This window comes from Phodopus roborovskii, unplaced genomic scaffold, assembly GCF_943737965.1.
Source record: "Phodopus roborovskii unplaced genomic scaffold, PHOROB, whole genome shotgun sequence".
Lineage (NCBI taxonomy): Eukaryota > Metazoa > Chordata > Mammalia > Rodentia > Cricetidae > Phodopus > Phodopus roborovskii.
The window spans coordinates 27,132,889-27,159,294 of record NW_026126459.1 but is presented as its reverse complement, the minus strand read 5'-3'; the positions used below and the strand labels follow the sequence as shown (position 1 = coordinate 27,159,294).

General features: G+C 39.5%; 1 protein-coding gene across 2 annotated transcripts; it reads left to right on the top strand.

Annotated features, from left to right (window-relative positions):
- The first annotated feature begins 3,638 nt into the window (after window positions 1-3,638).
- On the top strand, window positions 3,639-12,174 carry Tex30 (testis expressed 30). Of its 2 annotated transcripts, none has more exons than XM_051190108.1 (6): window positions 3,639-3,784; window positions 6,548-6,621; window positions 7,371-7,601; window positions 10,065-10,116; window positions 10,750-10,955; window positions 11,723-12,174. In XM_051190108.1, exons 2-6 carry the CDS (start codon window positions 6,607-6,609, stop codon window positions 11,894-11,896), a joined length of 678 nt encoding a protein of 225 aa, XP_051046065.1. In that variant the 5' UTR covers window positions 3,639-3,784; window positions 6,548-6,606; the 3' UTR covers window positions 11,897-12,174. The 2 variants fall into 2 exon arrangements, with proteins under 2 accessions (XP_051046065.1, XP_051046064.1); XM_051190107.1 differs by lacking the exon at window positions 3,639-3,784 and adding an exon at window positions 4,055-4,148.
- The last annotated feature ends 14,232 nt before the right edge of the window (window positions 12,175-26,406 follow it).

Genomic DNA, 26,406 nt, shown 5'->3' with positions numbered 1-26,406 from the left:
AATCTTATTGAAAAATGCCCTGGCAGAATATCCAGAATGTTTGACCTTATGTTAGGGAACGACCCAACCAAGTTAACCATCACTAGTGGGAATTCATACAATGAATATTTATTGAGCACCTAATATGCATTCAGATATTGTATTAATTTCCAAAGATAGATCAGGGAATAGTTATTGCCTCCTCTTGATAAAGAATGGAAACTTAGCAATCAATAAAATAATCAAGTATGGGAGAATGGAAACTTAACAATCATTAAAATAATCAAGTATGGGTTGTGTCTAAAAATGGCATCACAGGGGTGAGTAGTAGTACCTCCTTAACACTAACCTAAATATGCCAACTGGATATTGACTGTTGCTATAGCTTATGATAGCTACTATTAAAATATTAAAAACTTACTGACTTATTAAAGCTTATCAATCAGAAGAACTTTAAATAACAATTGTTTTTTCAGCTATCTATTAGAACTGTTCGTATTTTACTTTTCTGGTTTTGTTGCATTCATGTATAGTGAATTACAGTAATAGCATTTTAATTTGAAAACAGTGTCAAAAGTCATGCTCATTATATTATTTATTTTGGTCATGCTGAATTAATTAGTATGATAATTAATTAGACATTGTTTTTTCCTTCTTTTTTTTACTTTTTGAGACTTTTATACCATGTGGTTATTTATGGTTTTTTTTTTTTTTTCTTTTTTTAAACATGGTCTTACTAGGTAATCATGGTTGGCTTGGGACTCATTATGTATAACAAAATGACTTCAAATTCATAGCATTCTATCTGCCTCCTGAGTGCTAGAATTAAAGGAGTCAGCAGGCCCCTTGGCCTGGCCTTGATTTAGTACATTTTAGCCTACCCACAGAGCAAATCTGGTCCACCACCCATGTTTGTGTGGCTTCTAAGCTAAGAATAATTTTAACACCTTAAGTGGTTGAAATCATCAAAAAAAATTATATATATATATATATATATATATATATATATATATATTCCAGTACATGCAGCAAATTTTCATTCATATAAGTATTAGTTTCCTATTACTTCTGGAGGGGGCTAACTATAACATACTTAGTCACCTAAAACAACATAAATGTGTTGTTACAATTCTGGAAGTCACAAGTCAGAGATGAGTTTCCTGGGCTAATGTTGATGGGGTGGGGCACTTGCCTTTTCTTCTTCTAATGCTGCGTCCCTAGCATGTCTTGCCTTGGGAGCTGTCTGTCCGTCTCCCTAGCCTTCCCCTCCCCACTCCATGTCTCAAAGCCTTGCTGTGCTTCTCCCACCCCAGCACTGCTGTCTCTGAACACTGTGGCAGCATGATTCACAACATGCCCGATGTCCATCCACTGGTGAGGGGACACATAAAGCCAAAGAAGTTTCGTGTTTACAAATGATTTGGTCAGAAGCAGCAGAGAACGCTTGCACATTCTGAGTGCAATATGACAGGCCAAAGGTGTGTGCTTAGAATTTGTTGATGGCTGCAAAATGATTGCATAGTTACTGTGAAAGATCCCCATGAGACCCCAAGAGTTTGGAGCCTGTCAGGGGGGAAGGCCCTTGCCCCCAAGAGACGAGACCAGACCACTGGATGCAAGTGCAAGAGGTTATTTATTGTTTACACAGGTACCTGTGGACGCTTCAGTCTTTGGGGGACTGAGCGTGCTGAGGTTAAAACTCAGGCAGTTTATATAGGGTTGGGGTGGCAAGAAGCAGGCTTACAGAAGCAGAAGCATGGTTACAGGGATTTCATTGTTTCATCTAAATGTAGCAGTTGTAGTTAACCAAGGACAGTTGGTTATTCGGGTTGGGCACAAAGAATACAAAGAATTCAGTTATGACTCTCTCAGCATCCCTCCTGTACTTTTCTCATAACTTGACCTTGGCAAATTAGTAAGAGCAATTTAAACAGGCAATAAGCATGGGGGGGGTCTTTCAACAGGAATTTGCCAAATTGTATACTTTAATTGAAATTTAGGACATGCAAATAAAGTAAATAAAGCATAGCTAGAATAGCAGAAATGAATCAGCAATATAGCTTAATGGTAGAAAGTCTCATGGACAAAGTCTGGGGTTCCATTCCCAGCAACCCAAAGAAGTGAGGAGGGATGCTGGGGCAGGGAGAGGGGAGGGTGGAGGGAAGGGAGGAAGAGAGATTAGTAGACAATAAGTGTTAATTAAAAGTATTAAGGCTATAATTTGAGAAAGCACTTGTGATAAATGGCTTTCAGCTAATCGCTTCTTAGTATGTACTGTGCCAGAAAAGAGGGTAAGTGAAGAACCTGCCTGATTCCATTTTAAAGACAGGGATCATTATGCTATATTTTTAAAAATGTTTCTATTTACTGTGAGAATTGAGCAGCTCTGTGTTCCTGGAGCCTGACCTCCCCCAACCCATGACCTTGATTTGTTTTTGAGAATACCCTGACCCCAACTCTCCCTAACTCTCCCTGACCCCTCCTAATCACATGGTGGGTGATCATATGATGTTTTTAAAATGTATTTTTGTACTTCCTCATTAACCCATTGTCTCCCTTCTGTAAAACTACTTAAAAGGGGCCTAAGAGATGGATCCAGTGCTGCTGTCTTTAACCGGACTTTTCCTTGGGTGCATCCCAATAAAAATCAAGCTTGTTTCAAATTCAGATCGAATTGTGGTAGCGGTCTTACTCTCCAAATTGGGATTAACACGAGTACCAAGTCCACTGTGCCGGAGTGGGATTCATTCATTCAGAAATCATTTGCCAGGCTTTATTCTTTATTCACCAGGAGAGTCAGTCAAATGCGCGCACACACACACACACACACACACACACACACACACACACACACACAACTTTTCTTCATTAAGGAAGTTTAACCTTCAAAGTGCCTCCCTGAAAACTAAACAAAAAACAAACAAAACAGGAAAAGACTTGTGAGTGGAGTCTTAAGTAAAAGGTACAATCTGGGACAGTAAAAGCTCTGCAGTGGAGCTGGCTTGGTAGGTTTGGGGTGAGGGGTCAAAGCCCCATGCCTGGAGCCTTTTGATCCTTTGAAAGAACAGTAGGAAATTCTGATTCCGTGCTGAAGAGGGAGGTGCAGAGGGACTGGATGGCTGGATCCTCTACCCTCAGGGCCATACAACTGCTGTGATCAAAGGTGGTAGCTAGACACCATTCAGGTGACCAGTAGATAAGTCAGTCAATGTTAATGGAGGAGACTTAGCCTAGTCTGGCACACTTGAGGAGCATCCAACTTTTTGACACTATGTTCTGATTTTGCAGTATGCAAAGCTCACACCGAGCCACGCAGTAAAGTTGCCAAAAGGGAATTAAGTGCCAAGATAAATAAATAATAACAATAAATTAGAAAATATGTTTTAAGTGCATGGTTTTGTGTTGGGTCGCATGCATAGCTGTCCTGTGCGCATGCGGCAGCGGGGTGGGTGAGAAGAAAAGGGCTAATGAGGGTTGACTCCTTGTCTTCTGGAGGGATGAACCGACCGGAAGAGGCCGAGGTGGCCACCCGAGCGGCTTTCCCGCGCTCGGCTGCACCCGCGGACAGACTCCCGCTTCAGGATCACCGCCCTCGGGAGGCGGGGCCGAGCTCAGGCGAGCAGAAAACTCTTCTTCCCGGCGTGCCTCGCCGCGCGCCCCACGAGCCGGGGGCGGGGCCTGCGCGCGCGCGCGCAGTAGCGGCCGCGCTGACGGGGGCGGCGAGGCGGTCGCTTCGAGCGTGTTAGTTCGCTCCCTGAAGAGAGTGAGGGCGGTTGGGCTCCGGCGGTCTCTCGCGCGTTCGCTGGTAAGCGCGGCGGCGGCGGCGGGAAGCGCGGGCAGCGGGGCGCTGCTCGGAGGCTGTCGGGCGGCCGGGTGGTCGCCGCCTGCGGCGGCCGAGGAAGCTTGCCGCCGTCGGGCAGCCCCCGATGCTGTGTTTTGCCCCGGAGGGCGGACACGGGGTTAGCACGGCGGGCAGGCAGGCGGGGCCGGGCCGGGCCGAGGAGACTGGTCGTGGGCTGTCGCGGGTGACGGGAGCGAAGCCTCCCCCCACACGTGAGATTCTCCCACGGGAAGGCGGCTGCCCGGGCCGGGGCTCGCGCGTTCGTTGAGCGAATAAACGACGATTCCCGTCGACCCCTGACCTCGGGTTTGGATGTTTTGCTCGTTTGGTAAGACTAGAACTCACAGTTTTGTTCGCCCGGTGACAGCCAACGTAATGCTGCAGACGTAACAAGGCAGTGCGTAAATTATTATTATTATTATCATTATTATTATCATTGTCATTATTATTTTTAAGCTGGAAGGCGGGGGTGGGCTCCTTGGCATTTTGACGGCTTAGTGGAAGGTGTGACCACAAAATAGTACCTTCGGAGTGTAAGTGGCCCCTCCCCCAAACTCAACTCTTATTATCCACAGCGTTTGGAACCGGTACCGAATCAACTGCATTTGTTTTGTGTGTCAGCATTCAGTTGTCACCTTGTTTCTGCCGGCTTGGTGCTGTTTTCTCCATCTGCTGTGGAAGGCATTGAGGCGGAGCCAGGCTTCAGTCCTCCCCTTTCTTAAAAAAAAAAAAAAAACTAGAGATAAAATCGACACTATCACTTGCTTGGAGCTTTTACCCTGTGGGACATTTTCAGAGTTACTGAAGCAGTCTAGAACAAGTGTGTGCAACAGTCGAAGAACAAGTTCATCATGAAGAGAGCAAAGTTTTCCTTAAAAACAAAACTCCAGGTTAACCTGGTAGAGCCTTCTAGGTTGATGGTAGTTTGAAAACATGCTTCTAATTTTACTACCTTCTAAAATCTCATTAAAATTACAGGGAAGGATATTTGGGGTTTTGTTTGAGACAGGGTCTTGCCCAGGCTGGTTTCAAATTTGCAGTGATTCTCCTGTCTCTCAAGTTCTGAGATTAGCCTCCTCCCTCCCCTCCCCTTTTTTGGACACAAAGTCACTGGGATAGAGACCTTGGGAGATAATAACAGTTAAATAATGAACTCCAAAAGGCAGTGGCTAAACCAGCAGTGAAGAAACACAATAAAACTAGCCTGAATAAATCATAGCTTCAGAGCACATAGATTCTGGAAGTGTGTCGATGTGGCTAGAAGTGGAAGACTTAAAATGTTAGGTTAAATCTTTTTAAGGAGCAGTAGGATACTTAGATTCCTTTTTCCCCTTCACACTCTGTTCCCCTTGATTAGAAAACTAGGCGGCTTATTTTGACATAATTTTGTTAACTGGAAGACCCAAGGCAGTTAACTGTAAGGGTACACTTATGAAAGTAAGGACCCAAAACCATAATTTCTTCTGGTTACCACATGCAGGCACACACATATACATACATCACAAAAGAAATGATAAATGTATGTGTTACCTATATTTAAATGAAAAGTAGTTTTAAAATTTTTGAACATTATTTGATATAGCATTTCCTCTCATCATTTTTTCATACAACTATACCTACACACCTGTAAATATAATATCACCTACAGAAGCAAATAATACTGGTTTCCTTGAGAGGAATTCTGAGTGCAAGACAAAAGTGGAATGAGACAATATTATATTCCTGGGTTAAGCTACATCCAGTAACAGATGGAAGCAGTTGCAGAGATCCACAGCCAAGCACTGGGTTGAGCTCAGGAAGTCTAGTCAAAGAGAAGGAGGAAGGGTTACATGAACAAGGGAGTGTCAAGATCATGACTGGGAAAACCACAAAGCTGGTGGGACCTTGGGGTGTCTGGACAGACGGCTGGAGAGTTCTGCATGTGGGTCACAATTGTGTGGCTTGTTGGCTTGGTCTGATTGTGGGGTCCCTGGCAGTGGGACCAGGATCTCTGGTGCATGAGCCAGCTTTTTGGAGCCCATTCCCTACGGTGGGATCCCTTGCTCAGCCTTAATCCAGATGGGAGGGGCTTGGTCTTGCCCAATTTGGTGTTCCTTCCAGGCTTTGCTGATGCCCCTTGGGAGATCTCACCCTTTCTGGGGGAGTAGATGGGGGTCAGGGTTGGAAGGAGGTAGAGAGGAACAGAAGGAAGAAAGGGAGGGGGAACTGTCATTGTTAGGTAAAATAAGAATTTAAAACTTAAAAAAAAAAGGACTGGTAACATACTTCTGTTACATGGAAAGGGGGAAATAAAATGATGAAAATTAATAACTAGGGAAATTAAAAATGACTAAGATTATGTGGAAAAGGGAATGATGAAGAAAATTATTTAGATATATAAAAATTTAATTGGGGTGGTTAAGAATGAAGACTCTAAAATATATTTCAGAAATGTTTTTGTAAAGGTACAGCATCCTATTTGAAATGAACTATTTTAAGGTCTCTGCATCAAAGTATCCCATTTGCATTATCTTATATAATATCTCCCAGCTCCAGTAATTAGTTTTAAACGCCCATAAAAATCTTCGAAGTAATACAAGATTTAGTAAATATATAGAGAGAGATACCAGTTTGTAGAGAAGTAGTTTCTGATTGTGTTTATTTCAACTTTTGAATGTGTTCATTAGCAGATTTGGGGTCTTACCCATGTCTCACAACTCATCTTTCACAACAGAATTTTCTTTTCAGGGAGATGTCCTTTGCTTCTTGGATGTAATGCACTTTATGTTTATTATTCAACAGTGAAAATGAGTCATACGGAGGTAAGATAATGTCATGTATTCTGTATCTTCAGATTAACCTTTTGGGGAGATGGGAGAATGGGTTAATCATCACTTCTGTGCAATAGTCTTGTTTTTAGTTTGCATGGTGACAGGCAGTACAAAATTAGAATTGGAGGATAAATACAGAACAATACTACTATCATGGTTTAATAAGAATCAGGAAAAACAAATAGGTTGAATAGATGTTTATTCAGGGAGAAATAACTTACAACAGAAACAGATGAATACCAGCAGGTTCCTGGTCCCAAGGATGCCTCCGGATGCTCTCTGTCCCTGTCCTGCCATCAGGAGAGCTCTGGGGGTGGGGGGGGGGGTGACCCCAGACATAGTCTCCTCCAAGCCCCACATCTGCCCCTGTCCCCACCCCCAATGGGCGTGGTCAGTGCCACAAATGTGGGCAAAGTGACTATCTCACTACATACTACCTTATTTTGATTCTTAGCTAATAGCTATGTAACCTTGAGCAAGTCACTTAATCTGCTTTGCCGTATCTGTAAATAGGAATAATAGTACTTGCCTCATAGAATTATAAGGAATGGTTACAAGAGTTAGTACATTAGCACTTATGTAGTACCTGACAGTAAACAGTTCTTAAATATTATAAATATCATCACTTGTTTAGAAGTCCTCCCTTCAGTCATGAGTCTTACAAAGCAAATACATGTATGTATTCAGTTGTCTAAATAGTCAAGGAAATAATTTGGCACTTTTATTCTCTTGAATTTTAGGTTAAATTAAAAATACCCTTTGGAAATAAATTACTGGATGCTGTTTGTTTGGTGCCTAACAAGAACATAGCATATGGAATAATTCTTACACATGGAGCATCAGGAGATATGAATCTTCCTCATTTGATGTCGCTGGCATCCCATCTTGCATCTCATGGGTTTTTTTGCCTAAGATTTACTTGCAAAGGCCTTAATATTGTACATAGAATTAAGGCATATAAAGCAGTTTTGGTAAGGAAAATATATTTACTTATAACAAGGTTCTGCTTAAAACTCTTTATAAATTTAAGCAATTTCATTGTCTGATTTTTAGATAAAAATATTTTAATGAGTATCCTTAGAAACTTGGCAGTACACATAGGGTATGTGTTTCCCTTTTTTTGTCATCAGTTTGTTTTCATGGAGATGAATGTTCACATTGTAAGTGTTCTTGCAGGCTGCTGCCCAAGAAGTTACTGAGAATTTTTTCACTGGGATAATGTAACTTTAGAATATGGTTATGCTGATCTAGAGGATTAAACCTACTATACTATACACCACTTTTATATGCTAGCATTTTCATCAAATTTGAAACTTCTGCTGGCTTTTAAAAAATAATTTGTCCTTTATCAAGTTTACTGTAGTTGGAGACATGAATCTGAGAGAGGGGGATCTAAAAGTGAGGTAGACTAAAGCATGCAATAGCTAACTTTAGAGTTTCAGGCAACTTAAACTCTGACAGTTAAGAATCACATGAATAAGATGTTCAATTACAAGAACAAGTCACATGTAGCAAAAATATGTTTTTCCATAGAGGCATATAAATAAGAGCTGAAATAAACTCCCTCTTAGCCATATACCTGGGAGGAGCATAAAAACCCATTCCAAGAACATTTTTGTCTTTTGAAGAAACTGAGATCTCAAGACTCTCGTCTTTTTATCTTGGAGTCTTCTCACAAGCACTTGGAATTCTCATTTGACTCCATTCTTGAACTATATTCAGACATCTCCCTCTTTTTTTATTTTTTGATAGCAGGATATGCAAAGTGGTCTTGATTTGAGGGTTTTGTTGTTGTTTGGGGGGGAGTTGTTGTTTTCTTTTTGTTTTTCAAGACAGGGTTTCTCTGTGTTACAGTCCTGGAACTCCCTTTGTAGATCAGGATGGCCTCAAACTCATCCGCGTGCCTCTGCTTCCTGATTGCTGGGATTAAAGGTGTGCACCATCACCACCACCTGGTGATTTGAGATATTTTAAGTAAATCTAATTGTCATTTGATTCACAACTATCCTGTAAGCAGGCAAATTATAACATTAGAATAGTGGAATTCTGCCACCAACAACAGAGATCCAAACTGTCCAGTATTATCTATTAGTACATTGCTGTATTGATCAGGAAATTCGAGAGAATAACTTAAAAGGAGACCCATATGATTACTTTTCACATGGGGCCTCCCTTTATTAATGGTGAAAATAAATCTTTTGAATTATCCTCTTGTGCTATAATATCTATAGGAGACAATTTAGTGGGGAAAACTTAAAAGGCAGTGAAAGAATCCACTTGATAAATGCTTTTTTTAGTCTGGATTCAAATAGCTGTCTGTAGTTTTTCCTTTGCCTCTGGAAATTATGTGTGAGGACTATCCAATGCCATCTTCTAGAATTTTAAATAGATTGGTTAGTGCATAATTAGGTAAACATTTTGATTTTGCTGAAATTACATTGGAAATAGAGCATAGCTCATGAGACCAGGGAGAGATCTGTAGGTGAATTACTTTTTTCAGCCTTGTCATAGCTTTCCTATGTTGTAAAGTTAGCTTTTTCATACAATCTCCCAAGTACTCATCAAAAAGTGGAAATAATCCAGTATTAGATCAATTATTCATATTCCTTGCCCCACTCTGTCTCATACTTACATCTTCATCTAAATTTCCTTCTTCTGAAAACCAGGGATTATAGTCATAAGCAATCTATTAGTTGTGATTTTGATACTTGTGATACTTTAACATAACTCAGAGTCTTCCCTGTTTTCTGTCCCATTGTGCTCACTCACCTTCTGTGAGGGCCTCCACCCTCTTATCTCATAACTGACTTCAGGTCCCTGTTCAGGTGCCACTTGTTCACCATACTAGAAGCCATGGGACCTGGGGGAAAGGAGCCAGTAAATGTAGGCGGACCAAAGTCTCATGCAGTAAACAACTTTATTTTAGAGCATCAGACAATTTGTATTCTGTGGGTTAAGAAAAATCACATCATATGAGCAAGGTGTTCAATCACAAGGACAAGATACATGTTGTAGAAACATGTTTTTCGGAAGAGGTTCATGAATAACAACAGCTGAAGTAAATTCATCCCTATCTGATACACATGGGTGGCCATGAAAACACATTCCAAGAACAATTCTTTATTTTGAAGACACAGGACTCAGGTCACAGGACTCCAGTGTTGTTTTCTTGGAGTTTACTCACAAGCACTCAGAATTTTCATACAACTCTGTCCCTACAGTTTACTGCTTGAATATTTTTAGAAAGGCAAATTAATTTTTCCCTGACATAAAGGTTAATAGTGAGCACATGACTAGAAGAGGAAAGTACAGTATATCCTCTAAGAATCTGTATGGTTGTCTTTGCATAAATTTTTGTATACATCAGAAATGGTAAGAATACCAGTGGAATGTAACATGAGAGGAACTGATAATTTTTTGGTTGATTTACCTAGAATTACCTAAAGACCTCAGGAGAATACAAACTTGCTGGTGTTTTTCTTGGAGGTAAGCTTCAGTGTTAACTGCATTATAATATTAAAATTGATAACAGGAGGTTAAGAATTAACTTTGTTTTGAAACATGATCTTGATACTTTATCATAAAGTATGTTTAAAGCTTTTATTAAATGTGTTAAAATATAAGACCTTCTACCTCTATTCATAGTGTTTTATTATTATTCTTGCAAATGATTCATTAAGAATTTCTTTACCACCACCACCCTTTTTCTTCTTTTTGGTTTTTTGAGACTGGGTTGCTCTGCCTAACAGCATTGGCTGTTCTGGAACTCTCTGTAGACCAGGCTGGCCTCGAACTCACAGAGATCCACCTGCCTCTGCCTCCTGAGTGCTGGGATTAAAAGTGTCCACTACCACCACCCAGCTAAGAATTTCTTCACCCTTTTAAGTATTGAGAAAAATAATTGCTTCTTTTTAAAATGTGAGGTAAGCTAGATCAGTTTTTAGCTTTTCATAAAGGGGTAGGTTTCCATTAGGACTGTTGGAATTTGTTGTCACTCTTTTGAGTTAAATGATTTTTTTTTCTTCCATAAATATGAAGAACAGCAAATCTATTTTACCATACCATTGCTACTATTGTATGTAAATGTTTATATTTCTATTTGCACTTAATTGGTTTTAGGTCGTTCGATGGGCTCAAGAGCAGCTGCTTCTGTAATGTGTCACACTGAGCCAGATGACACTGATGATTTTGTTCGAGGTCTCATTTGTATTTCTTACCCACTACACCATCCAAAGCAGCAGCAGAAACTCAGAGACGAAGATCTGTTTCGTATAAAGGATCCTGTGCTATTTGTGTCAGGCTCAGCAGATGAAATGTGTGAAAAGGTGAATTGTATGAGTGAAATATATTAGGGGCAAGATTAATTCCTATTACATTCATCCTCTGGACATGGTGACCAACACCTTTAATCCCAAACTCAGGAAACAGAGACAGATGGATTTCTGTTCCAGACCAGCCTAGTTTTATATGTAGGGAGTTCCAGGTCATCCAGGGTTACATCTACTCTGTCAAAAATAAAACAAAAAAAATGCTTATGTCTCTTGTTGTGTATCTTTGTTACCCTGTAGCTTTGTAGTACATAAAATTAATAAAAACCAGAAAGGGATTTGGTAAATAGATTTTATCCTTATTTAAGGAATTAATAATATCTGATTGTTATTTGGGAGATAGTAGGGTATACATTTGGTTTATCATTTCAGCTTTGAGGTGGATTGATATGTAATATCACTCCCAAGTAAGTGTTGGCAGCATTCATATGTTACTGAATATTAGCTAAGTATTATGAAACTGCCGTTTCCCAGAGCACATAGTTTCCTTAGGAAAAAGATTTTTTGGATAAATAACTCTAATCTGTTCAAGTTTTTCTTGTCAACAAATGCTTGATGTATTATTGTGTGATTGTTTGAGAGAAATGGACTGCTGTAAATATTTCACTAAATACTCCCTTGTCTATAAAGTTGCATGTGGGGCAGGTATTTAATACTCTTGAGTGAATGCCAGTCCAATATAGGTAAGGGAAAGGTAATCTTTCATTAAATATGTATTTATACATATATATGTATAATAGAGTCTCATATCCTCTTCTCTTTAGAATTTGTTGGAGAAAGTGGCACAGAAAATGCAAGCTCCCAGTAAAATCCATTGGATTGACAAGGCAAATCATTCCATGGCAGTGAAAGGACGGTCAACAAATGATGTTTTCAAAGAAATTAATACACAGATCTTGTTTTGGATCCAAGAAATCACTGAAATGGACAAGAAATAATTGTCATTAGAAGCCCATGTTATTTTGAATAAAAGTACGGTTAATTTGATAAAGAAGAATATACCTCTCAGCATTGTGAGATATATTTCAGACTAATGTTCTTTAATGTTGCCCTATTTTTGAAACATGGTATTGTGAAAATATCCTTTACAAGATGTCTTTTGAAAGCACTGTTATAGTTATATGAAGATAATGTACAAATATTGAAGGTTGTCTATAATTTATTTTCATTAGTATTGTTAAGTTTTGAAAAATTAAACATTTGCATTTTGTTACAATGGTGCCTTGTCTTACTCTAAAATGCAGCTAAGAAAATGCTTATTTTTGAGAATCAGTACCACCTTTTCAAAAAAGAAAAGGGCTGGCAAGACTCAGTCATAAAGGAGTTGTTATACAAGTATCAACACTTAAGTTTTTAAAAGTTTGTTTTCATTTATTTATCTTTGGGGGTGGGGGTTGTGCAGAGGGCAAAGAACAGCTTCTGGTAGTTAGTTCTTTTATTCCAAGCTTGGTTCCCTGTGCCCCTTGCCCTTAGCCATCTTGGAAGTTCCAGAATACAATTCCTAGTACCAATGTAAAGTGAGCACAACAAGACCATGCCCCTGTGTACCTAGCCTTGGGACTTGCTGGCCAGCCAGTCTGACCAAACCAGTGTGCTCCAAGTTCAGAGGGAGTGTCTTTAAGGTGGAGCACAAACACATCCACATGTGCACAGCTAACAGTGGAAGAGGTGATATCCAGTGGTCAGAGGACTGCAGCTTGAAACCCTGGGCTCAACAGTCAAAAGCAGAGGGAAAGATGGAGGTGTATTTCAAACAACCTTGGCTGGTTTTCAGAGTGAAGTAGCAACTTCGGTAAATGTATGCTAAGTGTAGTTTGCAAAACAGTAAATACTTGGGAGTTACCAACTAGTATATGATATCAATAGATGATTAATTAAAGTGAAAGTTAAAAATAGCTAAATGGACTAATGTATGCTATATCTAGGCAGAATTAGGGGTTTTAGAAGGTACACAAAATGAGGCCAGGCATTGGTGGCACACGCCTTTAATCTCAGCACTCAGGAGGCAGAGGCAGGTGGATCTCTGTAAGTTTGAGGCCAGCCTGATCTACAGAGCCAGTTCCAGGACAGACTCCAAAACAATACAGAGAAACCCTGTCTCAAAACCAAAACAAAAGATACACAAAATTAGACTAAAGTTAATTTTTTTAAAGAATTTAAAAAATAATGCTTCTGTGCTAAATTCTATCAGTAGCACTATCCCTCAAGTTCCTGGGCCTCTCATTCCTCCTACCCTGGTAGAGTAGATCAGTTTTAATTACTTTTTTCCACCTTAGATCTCTCAAAAAATGAAAACCTAGTTAACTGTACATGGTGTTCATATTATGGTAGAAAATCATGTATTGATGGGAGATGTCATTCTGTAAATGTTTCTCATACTTGGTTAATAAATAAAACACTGTAGGCCAATAGGAAAGCAAGATAGGTGGGACTAGGAGACAAGGAGGATTCGAGGAAGTTGTAAGGAGGAGTCAGCATGGGGAGACCGGGGAGAGCACAACACCAGCCCCTCTCCAGTAAGATGAGAGACCACGTGGAAATACTTAGATTAATAGAAATGGGTTAATACTTAAGCCAGAGCTAGCCGATAAGAAACAAGTAACTGGCCAACAAAATTATATCTATTACAGCGTTCTCTGTGTGTTATTTGGAGCTGGTACCCGGTGGGACTGGCTGCAGGGGGAAAAACTACTCGTAACAATTTATAATACTTTTTTACTAACTCCATTTAAACTTAGCAAAGCTTAAGGTTTTTTCTTTTTATGTGTAAATGGAATGGATATTTAAAATTTTAAAATACTACAGGTCTCAAAACATTGTAAGCCAAAAAACATACCCCAAGCTATCAGAAATACAACAATCGGTCCACTAACAACTAAGATCACTGACAATAGTACAAACTAAAATTTAAAGTAATTAGAAAGAGCTAATGATGTAGCTGAATGGTAGAGCTCTTGCCTAGCATGAATGAGGCCTTAGGTTCAATCTGTACCACAGAAAAATTATGATAGGGAAAGGACAGTACAAAAAGGAAACTTCTGCAAACTATGCAAATATACGATAAAGTGGGTTTAAAAGATTAGTAGTGAGTCTATCAATCTTCAAATTTAAACTATACGTAGAATATAGGCAACTGCACCGAATAGTTTCATGTCACCTTGACACAATCTAGAGTTATCTGTAAGGAAGGAAACTCAATTGAGAAAATGCCTCCATAACATCTAGCAGTAAGGCATTTTCTTAATTAGTGATTGATGGAGGAGGGCCCAGTACACAGTGGGTGTTGCAATCTCTGGGCTGATGATGGTCCTGGGTTCTGTAAGAAAGCAGGCTGAGCAAGCCAATAAGCAGGACCCCTCCGTGGCATCTGTATCAGTTCCTGCTCTGACTTCTCTCAGTGATGGACTATTAACCTGAAGTGTAACTGAAATAAACTCTTTCCTCCCCAACTTCCTTTTTTGGTTATAATGTTTCATCACAGTAATAGTAAAGATAGCAACCAAAGATACAACTTTAAACAGGAATAAAAATTCAAAAGTTAATATCCCTGAATTGGGAATAAGAAACTATATGCTGTTTAATGTAATAGCTTTCCTTTTGAAAACCATGTACCTAATCATGGTTGATAAAAATTTGTAACTCTTAGCAATGCACCATAGGTCTAAGGCTGAAATTAATATTGAAGGAAAGACCCTGTATGCTTCCCTGTTGCCACATTTAGTGGGAAAGTACACAGTCCATTTTAGTTTGAATGTTGTTAAAAGAGCCATCCTGCTGCCTCTAATAATTAAACACCTACCCACTTATGTAATGATTGTTTTAGTGTATAAGATAGTGAGTTTCATTATAGCAATGCCTTCATATTCTAAAACTGTAGCCCTAATCCAGCCAACCTGAATAGCAGTTTTGTGAAAAGGAAACCTTTCTGTCTCATCCTGTGATTTCTACTTTGTTGATCTTTATCAATTTCCAAAATTCTATTCATTCTTTAAAATAGTTTTCCAGATCCTTTGCAGGTTTCCTTGAGTATCTTTTGTCAAAGACCAATGGCATTATGGTGGTTTGAAAGAAAATGGCTCCCAAAGGGGGTTAGGAGGTGTGGCCTTGTTGGAGTAGGTGTGGTTTGGTTGGAGGAAGTGTGTTACGGTAGAGGTGACATTTGAGGTCTCATATATGCTCAAGCCACTTCATTGAGACAGTCCACTTTGTATTGTCTTCTGATTGTGATGTAGCCAGCACCATGTCTGCCTGCAGGACACTATGCTCCCTACAGCGATAATGGACTGAACTTCTGAAGTGTAAGCTGCCACCTCAAATGTTTTCCTTTATGAGAGTTGCCACAGTTATAGTGTTTCTTCACAGCAATAGAAACCCTAAGACAGGCATGTTCTTCCTTTGTCACACTCTGACACCATTCCATATCCATTACAAACTCATGTCAAGGCATGTTTTTTACTTATCCTTGATTATTCAGGTTATTCAGAATATGTGTTTTTGTGCTGCTTGCTTATATATTATTTAAGAAGAGATTTCCAGGGCAAGGAAACATCTATTCGATTAAACAGTCTCTTCCCAGTAGGCAGTCACAAGGGAACCACAAAACCCTAGAGGCTGTTCCAGGCCTGTTTCTTTTATATAAGAGCTTGTTAGTGGAATACTAGCTAGGGATTCATTGTCATAAAACTTGGGCTATGGCATACAGAGGATAATACTAAAATAAATCCCCTTTGAGTTACTTAACATTAAGCGAATTGGAAAAAAATCTGCCATCAAAAGAAATCAAGTTATCTATTCAGGTGCTTTAAATTTTATCAGAAAATCCACCAGTCCCCCCCCCCCCCAGAATCACTGTATTGTGCATGTGTAGAGGGACAGAAGTGAAGGCATACTTAAGGAACAGTGGTTACAAAGGTTTCTTAGAGCTGTGGAATCCCTGCATGCACTCTGGAGGATTATCTTTGCAAAGTCAGAACCCAAGATCATAATGAACCCCAGGTAAACAACATCTTTAGTCTACTCAGGGAACAGAAGACTATCAACTCTGTTTAGAATGTGGAAAGTAAGAGCTCAGTAATTCTGATGTACTCAGAGGAGGCCTGAAGAGCTTGCCCCAGCAGAGTAAATGCCTTTTTCCTCAACTCATCCTGAATAAATGAAATCCAAGAACTATTAATTACATCATCAAAGGACAAGGGCCATACATCCAAATATGGTGTTGTTCACACTATGCTGTGACTAAAATTTGCTTAGTGAGCTTCCAGGCCTACCTGCTTATATTAGGGACTAATCAGTCTAGATCTGCGTCTGACCCATCCTTAATTCTGATCTTAGGACATCAAAAGGAAATCACCAATAGGCCATTCAAAAGACTGACTTTAGTTTTGAATATATGAATAGATTGTTAATGGGGAACTTGAAAACAGAACCCTGTAGGGAAAAGAAATATAAAATGTTTCAAGAAGCCATGCAGGATCAAAAGAGGCAGTTTATCATATGCTTGCCACAGTGGCAACAGTTCATATATAAACTAAAAAGTTATGTGAACTATGTCAAATTTAAGATTTAAGGTAACTAGGAAAATAACTTTTATTTTTAATGTTTCTTTTTTGTTGTTGTTTGGTTTTTTTTTTTTTTTTTTTTTTTTTTTTTTTGATACAGGATCTATTAGCCCTTGGTGTCCTGGAACTTACTATGTAATATAGGACATCTTTGTACTAATGGAGCTCTGCCTGCCTCTGCCTCTTGAGTACTGGGATTAAAGGCATATGCTACCATATCTAGTTACAGCAATCAGTATTTTTATTTGTTACACCTGCCAGTTAACAGTTATTCTAAGAAAGGATTATATTTTCTTGACTACAAGAAAGCACAATACACTTTTGTTGAGGAAGAGTAATTATTAGATTAAATGGCTTTCTGACTTGAACTCTACACATTTTTTTCTTTAGAGCAACAATTCAGTTATGTTGTTTTGAGAGTGTGTATAGAATCATGCTGCTTTTTTAAATTAATAGAAAATTATTTCTTGAATTAAAAAATATAAACTGAGTGTGGAGGCTCATGCCTTTAATCTCAGGATTTGAAAGGCCAAGGCAAAAGCATTTTTTGAGTCCCTGGGAGGGAAGTTTATGCTATATTATAGAAAAAGACCATGTCTCAAAAACAACAACAAAAAGACTAACTACACAATGGTGCCAACAGAGGTGATATACACCTGTGCTGCAACTAGAGAATCTCTAGTTCAAAGCCAGTCCCAACTACATTGGAGTTCCAGGCCAGCATAGGCTAGGTCGTGCAAGGCCTTGACAAAATCAAATTAGCTTATGTAGGTCAAACACTTGTACCATACATGGACTGTACATGTTTCATCTGTGACCTTTTGTCACTGCAGGAGTTGCTGTGAGCTCAGTTAAATACACACTATGACATGTACCTGACTTCACTCAGTCCCAGACCAAGCTGCACCATTGGACGCAGAATGATAGCAGAAGTGTTTTACTTTTCTGGCATAACTTTTCTTGTATTTATGAAATAGATGGACAAGGCAGCATTTCCTATGTGAAGTGCTTCGAAATCAATGACTTCTGAATGAGATACCAAGTCATTATGTCAAAAATATACCATTTCTCTAAAAACAGATTGAAGTCTGTCTTAGATGAAAATAGTTTTTACATAATATGGAATATGGGACTTTCTAGATTACTAGATTTTTAACAATGCTTGGATACCAAGCTGTTTTTAATTTTCCTGGGAGTTGCTTTTGAGATAATCCTCATAAGAACATAAGAACTTGTTCTTTCTTTTTATTGCTGTTTTGTTGGGGTTTTTTTTGTTTTGTTTTGTTTTTTGTTTTTGGGTTTTTTTTGTTTGTTTTTGTTTTTTTGGTTTTTTTTTTTTTTTTTTTTTTTTTTTTTGAGATAGGCTTCTGTCCTGGAACTAGCTTGGAGACCAGGCTGGCCTTGAACTCACAGAGATCCGCCTGCCTCTGCCTCACAAGTTCTGGGATTAAAGATGTATGCCACCGATGCCCTGCTCTCTTCTGTTTTTCTAAAGCACACATAAGAATAATTTTAAAATGTGTCTTTGATTATTGGGTTATTTCTTTTTTTTTTTTTTTTAGTTCCACGTTTTACTTGGAGACTGGCTACACACACGTGTGTGTGTGTGTATGTGTGTGTGTGTGTGTTCGTTCTTTTTTTTTATGCATATAGAGTATTTTTTATTTAATTTTATATAACAAAGTCCAATTAAATGAAAACAAACATTTATACACAATATTTGGGAATTTGGGCGTCGTTCTTTCCAAACTACTTCCTGCTGGTAAGGGGCGCTGTCTTGGGGGATTCAAGAAGATTCAGATATCCTAGCTGTAGTCTGTAGGGCTGTTTTGTCCAGCTGTTTGGAATATAGGATCAGCTTGTACTCTGTTTCAGGCGGTCTGGTGTGATCAAACCACATTAGTCTGGAAGGAATCCACATCTTTTCATTTTCTGTGGAAACAAAAATAGAAATACTTTTCCCCAGTAACTTGTTCTTCAACTTAAATTTTGGAGTCAAAGCGTTTTTTTTTTTTTTTTTTATTATTATTATTATTTTACATGTCGATCCCAGATCCCTCTCCCTCCCTCCCTCCCTCCCCCCAAGCCCTCCCTCCCTCCTTCCCTCCCTTTTGCCCTCTCTACCCTCTCCCATGCACTCTAAACACCCTCCCCTCCCAACCCCCCACCACAATACAATATGTAGGGGAATGCCATCCAGTTGGGGTCATGTAGATCTGACAGGTCCTGTGAAGTAGGGACTAGGGCTTCTCTCCTATCTCTAGAATAAGGCAGTTATCCCTCCATGGGGGATATGTTTGCAAAGTCCTTTTGTGCACCAGGGATACATCCTGGCTCCACTGTCTGAGGTCTCTTAGGCTGCTCAGACCTTCTGGCTGAGACCCATATTCAGGGGGGTCCGAGTCAGACCCCCTGTTGGCTTCCCAGCTATCAGTCTAGTGGCCCTTAGCTCCTCCTTGTTCAGGTAAGCTGTCTCTATGTACTTCTACCGCATGGTCTTGTCCTCTCCATCTGCTTCTGGGTTCTAGTTTGACTCAGTGTTTATGTATGGGTGTTTGCTCCTGTTTTCAACAGGCATTAGTTGAGGACTCCATGGAGAAGTTAGTTGTTGATCTCACTCTCCGGGAAGGGCATTTATGATAGCCTTTCCACGGAAGCTGAGATTGTTAGTTGGGAGCAGTCTTGTAGTTCCCTCGACCTTTCTTTGTGTTCAACTTTATCTTCAAACCAATATTGGCTCCCTCTTTTATGTTCTCTCTCTCTGTCTCTGTCTCTCTCTCTCTTTCCTATTTTCCATTCCTAACCAGGCTCAATCCTCCTGGTCGCACATGCCTTCCTCTCCTCCCTCTCATTTTCTCCTACTTCTCTCTCCATTAGCTGTCCTCCCCCACTATACCTGAGGTCTGGGGGACTTTTCCCTTCCCAGTTCTGTGAGAGACTTTATATGAATCTCTTAGAATACAACTTGTATCCTAGTTCCTCTGGTGATGTGAATTATAGGCTGGTGATCATTTGATCTAGGTCTAAAATCCATATATGAGTGAGTACATACTGTGTTCCTCTTTTTGTGACTGGGTTACCTCATTCAGGATGGTTTCTTCAAGTGCCATCCACTTGCCTGCGAATTTCAAGATACCATTATTTTTTTCTGCAGAGTAGTATTCCATTGTGTAGATGTGCCACATCTTCATTAACCATTCTTCAATTGAAGGGCATCTAGGTTGCTTCCAGGTTCTTGCTATTACAAATAGTGCTGCTATGAACATAGTTGAACAGATGTCTTTGTTGCATTGATGTGAATCCTTTGGGTATATGCCTAAGAGGGGGATTGCCGGGTCCTGTGGTAAACTAATTCCCATTTTCCTGAGGAACCGCCATACTGATCTCCAAAGTGGCTGTATGAGTTTGCACTCCCACCAGCAGTGGAGGAGTGTTCCACTTTCTCCACATCCTCTCCAACATAAGTCATCACTGGTGTTTCTAATTTTAGCCATTCTGGCAGGGGTAAGATGGTATCTCAAAGTTGTTTTGATTTGCATTTCCCTGATAGCTAAGGATGTGGAGCATTTTCTTAAGTGTCTTTCAGCCTTTTTGATTTCCTCCATTGAGAATTCTTTCTTCAGTTCTGTACCCCATTTTTTAATAGGGTTATTTGGTGTTTTGTTGACTAGTTTCTTGAGTTCTTTGTATATTTTGGAGATCAGCCCTTTGTCGGATATAGGATTAGTGAAAATCTTTTCCCAGTCAGTGGGCTGCCGTTTGGTCTTGTCAACTGTGTCCTTTCCCTTACAGAAGCTTCTAAGTTTGAAGAGGTCCCATTTATTAATTGTTTCTTTCAGTGTCTGTGCCCCTGGAGTTATGTTCAAGAAGCGGTCTCCTATACCAATTTGTTCAAGGGTACCTCCTACTTTCTCTTCTAAGAGGTTCAATGTGGCTGGATTGATGTTGAGGTCTTTGATCCATTTGGACTTGAGTTTTGTGCATGGCGACAGACATGGGTCTATCTGCAGTCTTCTACACACCCTCATCCAATTGTGCCAGCACCATTTGTTGAAGATGCTGTCTTTGCCCCATTGTATAATTTTAGCTGTTTTGTCGAAAATCAGGTGTTCATAGATGTGTGGATTAATATCAGGATTTTCAATTCCATTCCATTGGTCTACCTGTCTATTTTTATGCCAATACTAGGCTGTTTTCAGAACTATAGCTCTGTAGTAGAGCTTAAAGTCAGGAATGGTGATGCCTCCTGATGTTCTTTTATTGTATAGGGTTGTTTTGGCTATCCTGGGTCTTTTGTTTTTCCATATAAAGTTGATTATTATCCTTTCAAGGTCGGTGAAGAATTGTGGTGGGATTTTAATGGGGATTGCATTGAATCTGTAGATTGCTTTTGGTAAGATTGCCATTTTTACTATGTTTATCCTACCTATCCAAGAGCATGGGAGGTCTTTCCATTTTCTGGTATCTTCTTTAATTTCTTTCTTTAGAGTCACAAAGTTCTTATTATATAGATCTTTTACTTGTTTGGTAAGCGTTACACCAAGATACTTTATGTTGCTTGTGGCTATTGTAAAGGGTGATGTTTCTCTTATTTCTTTCTCTGCCTCTTTGTCGTCTGAAAAAAATAGGGCTACTGATTTTTTTGAGTTTATCTTGTATCCTGCTAGTTTGCTGAAGGTGTTTATCAGCTGTAGGAGTTCCCTGGTAGAGTTTATTGGGTCGCTTATGTAAACTATCATATCATCTGCAAATAGAGACAGTTTGACTTCTTCCTTTCCAATTTGGATGCCCTTGATCTCCTTTTGTTGTCTTATAGCATTAGCTAGAACTTCTAGTACGATATTGAAGAGATATGGAGAGAGAGGACAGCCTTGTCTTGTTCCTGATTTTAGAGGAATTGGCTTAAGTTTCTCTCCATTCAGTTTGATGTTGGCAGTTGGTTTGCTGTATATTGCTCTTATTATGTTTAGGTATGTTCCTGTTATCCCTGACCTCTCTAATACCTTTATCATGAAAGGGTGTTGAATTTTATCGAAGGCTTTTTCTGCATCTAGGGAGATAATCATATGGTTTTTCTTTTTCCGTTTGTTTATATGGTGGATCACGTTGATAGATTTTCGTATGTTAAACCATCCCTGCAATCCAGGTATGAAGCCTACTTGATCATGGTGGATGATTTCTCTGATGTATTTTTGAATTCGGTTTGCCATTATTTTATTGAGTATTTTTGCATCGATGTTCATCAGGGATATTGGTCTGTAGTTTTCTTTCTTAGTTGTGTCTTTGTGAGGCTTGGGTACCAAAGTTATTGTGGCCTCATAAAAAGAGATTGGCAATAAACCTTCTGTTTCTATCTTGTGGAACAGTTTGAGGAGTAGTGGTATTAGTTCTTCCTTGAATGTCTGGTAGAATTCTGCACTGAATCCATCTGGCCCTGGACTTTTTTTCGTTGGAAGGCTTTCGATGACTGCTTCTATTTCATTTCGGGTTATAGGTCTATTTAAGTTGTTTGTCTGTTCTTGATTTAATTTTGGTAAGTGATAGTTATCCAGAAACTTGTCCATTTCCTTTGAATTTTCAATTTTTGTGGAATACAGATTTTCAAGTATGACCTGAAAATTGTCTGGATTTCCTCTGTGTCTGTTGTTATGTTCCCCATTTCGTTTCTGATTTTGTTAATTTGCATGTTCTGTCTCTGCTTTTTCGTTAATTTGGGTAAAGGTTTATCAATCTTGTTGATTTTCTCAAAAAACCAACTCTTTGTTGCATTGATTTTTTGTATTGTTTTCCTGGTTTCTATTTTGTTGATTTCAGCCCTCAAGTTGATTATTTCCTGGCGTCTGCTCCTGCGGGGTGAATTCGCTTCTCTCTGTTCTAAGGTTTTCAGTTGCGCTGTTAATTCATTTATGTGACTATCCTGTGTTTTCTTCATATGGGCACTTAGTGCAATGAACTTCCCTCGTAGCACTGCTTTCAAGGTGTCCCATGAGTTCGGGTATGTTGTATCCTCATTCTCGTTGAATATTAGAAAGTCTTTAATTTCTTTCTTTATTTCTTCTTTGACCCAGGAGTGGTGCAATTGCACATTGTTAAGTTTCCATGAGTTTGCAGGTTTTCTGCTATTTGTATTGTTGTTGAATTCCAATTTTAAAGCATGGTGGTCCGATAAGATACAGGGGACTATTTCTATTCTCTTGTATCTGTTGAGGTTTGTTATGTCTCCTAGTATGTGGTCGATTTTAGAGAAGGTTCCATGTGGAGCAGAGAAGAAGGTATATTCTTTTGTCTTTGGATGGAATGTTCTATAGATGTCTGTTAGCCCCAGTTGAGACATAACTTCTGTTAATTCTTTTGTTTCTTTGTTGAGTTTCTGATTTGTGGTCCTGTCTAGTGTTGAGAGTGGTGTATTGAAGTCTCCCACTATAAGTGTGTGAGGTTTTATATGAGCTTTGAGTTTTAGTAGTGTTTCTTTTTCGAATGTGGGTGGCTTTGTATTAGGGGCATAGATGTTCAGAATTGAGACTTTGTGTTGATGGATTTCTCCTGAGATGAATATGAAATGACCGTCTTCATCTCTTTTGACTAGTTTTGGTTTGAAGTCTAGCTTGTTAGATATTAGGATAGCTACGCCTGCTTGCTTCTTATTTCCATTTGATTGGAAAATCTTTTCCCAACCCTTTACCCTGAGGTAATGTCTATCTTTGGAGCTAAGATGTGTTTCTTGTATGCAGCAGAAGGATGGATTCTGTCTTCGTATCCATTCTGTTAATCTGTGTCTTTTTATAGGTGAGTTAAGACCATTAATGTTGAGGGTGAGTAAGGACCATTGATTGTTGATGCTTGTTTGATTTAGGTTTGTTGTTGGCAGTGGTATTGTGAATATATTTGTTCTGCTTCACCCTAGGTTTCTGGTGTAGTTGGATTATCTGTTGCCTACATTTTTGTGGGCGTAGTTACCTTCCTTGGGTTGGAATTTTCCTTCCAATACTTTCTGTAGGGCTGGATTTGTAGATACATATTGGGAAAATCTGGTTTTGTCATTGAATATCTTGTTCTCTCCATCTATATTGACTGAGAGTTTTGCTGGATATAGTAGCCTAGGCTGGCATCCGTGTTCTCTTAATACTTTTAGAACATCTATCCAGGACCTTCTGGCCTTGAGGGTTTCCATGGAGAAGTCAGGTGTAATTTTGATAGGTCTGCCTTTATATGTTACCTGTCCTTTTTCCTTCGCTGCTCTTAATATTCTTTCTTTATTCTGTATGCTAGGTGTTTTGATTATTATATGTCGAGGGGTCTTTTTTCTTTGGTCCAGCCTATTTGGGGTTCCGTATGCTTCTTGTACTTTCATGGGAGTTTTCCTCGATGATTTTGTTGAATATGTTTTCGGCACCTTTGAGCTGGGCTTCCTCACCTTCCTCTATGCCTATTATTCTTAGGTTTGGCCTTTTCATGGTGTCCCACATTTCCTGGATATTGTGTGTTAAGGATTTGTTGGATTTATGGTTTTCTTTGGTCGATGAATCTATTTCTTCTAGTTTATCTTCTGCGCCTGAGATTCTCTCTTCCATCTCTTGAATTCTATTGGTTATGCTTGTGTCCGTGGTTTCCGATTTTTTGCCCAGCTTTTCAATTTCCAGCTTTCCTTCCATTTGTGTTGCCTTTATTTTCTCAATTTCGGTTTTCAAATCTTGAACCGTTTCCTTCACCTGGTTAATTGTTTTTTCTTGGCTTTCTGTACTTTCCTTAAGGAATTTGTTCATTTCTTCCACTTTTTTGTTTGTTTTTTTCCTCTATTTCTTTAAGGGATTTTCTCATATCTTCTTTGAGGGCCTCTATCATTTTTATGATGGTGATTTTTAAGTCGTACCCTTCTGCTTCCTCTGCTTTGTTGTTGTGTTCCATTCTAGTTGGTGTAGATTCCCTAGATTCTGGTGGTGTCATGTTTGTCTTTCTGTTGTTAGGTGTTCTCTTGTATTGCCTTCTTCCCATAGTTTCTTCCTGTAGGTGTTGGTGGTGTCTCTTCCCTCTCTCTATGGTCCTTCCCAGATGGGCTTATGTGGATCAAAGATTCAATGTTTGTATCTCTGTGTGGTCCAAGCTCTCTAGGAGGCTTCTCTCTGGCCAATAGCCGGCAGAAGAGGACGAGGGCTGGACTGGAACTTGAGAAGGTTTTGCAGGGTAGTGGGATCTCACTGGAAACTGGCGCTCTCCAGCTGAGACCTCGTTCTTTGGCAGGGGCCCGGATTTGGGGGTCAAGTCCTATTGGGTTATTTCTCTAACATTATTAACCCACTGAAGCAGAATGATACTTGGTAAATATCATACAATTTCCTCTTTTTTGTTTGTGTGTTTTCTTTGGCTTTTTGAGACAGGGATTCTCTGTGTAGTCTTGATTTTGGCTATCCTGGAACTAGCTTTGTAGATCAGGTTGACCTCAAACTCAAAGATTTGCCTGCCTCTGCCTACCAAGTACTGGGATTAAAGGCATGATCTAGGACTGCCCAATTTACAATTTCATCTTTTAATATTAAACTTACTAAGCCTGAGTTTCTTCCCCTGATAACTGTAACTTTTTGTTCCCATGTAGCTACAGGATCTGTCAGCTCACAAGTACTTCTATGGTTTAGACACCAACATCACCATTACTCTTTGTTGCTATCACAGTTGTTTTAACTAAAACTCATCCAGTGATTATTAAACATCTTTGCAGTGAGCACTGTTTGATGCTAGGATATAAACACTTGAGCTAGCTTCGGATCTCAGACATGTAATGTAGCTAAAGGACAAAGCCGCCCAGTATACAAACATTTAGCTGTCTAAACCAGCCTAGGGCTCTGAGAATGGGTCCATGAAGGGTACATGAGAGCTGGGGTTTCAATTTTTAAAATTACATTGATGTATTGATTTGTTTGTTTGCGTGGATGATGGTGGGGTGGGGGTCACATGGGGAGATCAGAGGACACCTTTCAGGAGTGGGTTTTCTCCTCTCACCACATAGGTCTTGGGGATGTAACTCGGTCATCAGGCCTGGTGGCAAGCAACTTTGCAAGATGAACCATTCATGGATCCTGGAGCTTGATTTTAAGGAACAAAAGTAAATTAGCCTGAAAACATATCTTAGAACATAATAAAGGCACTCCAGGACATATACAAAGACAAGGAAATAAGAAACAGCAAGCTATGTGAAAGAAATAGCAATGATTTTAGAATTGCGGAAAAGTTAACAGGGAAAAGTAGTGGGAGATGGACATGAAGAGGTGAAACCACAGAGAGAATAACTTATCACATTCCAAAGCTTGTATTAAACTCTGAAAAAACCACTGTCAATGTTTAGGAAATGGAGGGTCTGGGTGCTTCAAGAAGGCCCAGTGGATGGTTAAAGCACTTGCCTACAGAAGACCAGCACCCACATGTATACTAATGGAGTGTGATGCCCACCTGCAATCCTATGCACTCAAGAAGTTAAGACATCAGATAGCTAGCACCTGACTAACTAGGTTACCCCAAGACACCCTTCCTCAAGACAAAAGACAGAGTTAAGGAGAAAGACACCTGACCTCAACCTCTAGCCCCCATATGCATATGTGCAAACGTGTTTGTGCACCTGCATACACACATGACCACCCACACGTGAATACACACATATATACAGTCATGCATACCACACACTATAAACAGAAGTGTCTCTGTCCTGTCCCATCCCATAGTCACTTCCAAATAATCACTCTGAGGCTTATATTAATTATCCACACATTGTCCCAAGGCTCATGGCCTTTACCTCTATTTCATTTTGTGTATCTGACTCCCTCTGCATCTAGCTGGTGATTCCTCTGACTCTGCCCTTCCTCATCCCATCATTCTCAGTTTGGCTTTCCCATCTAACTTTA

What these genes read in the sequence shown, in the direction of transcription:
- Tex30 (XM_051190107.1), top strand. An exon ending in TGCTGGTGTTTTTCTTGGAG is followed by an intron (nt 10,117 to 10,749) that starts GTAAGCTTCAGT and finishes AATTGGTTTTAG; the next exon opens with GTCGTTCGATGGGCTCAAGA. An exon ending in CAGATGAAATGTGTGAAAAG is followed by an intron (nt 10,956 to 11,722) that starts GTGAATTGTATG and finishes TCTTCTCTTTAG; the next exon opens with AATTTGTTGGAGAAAGTGGC.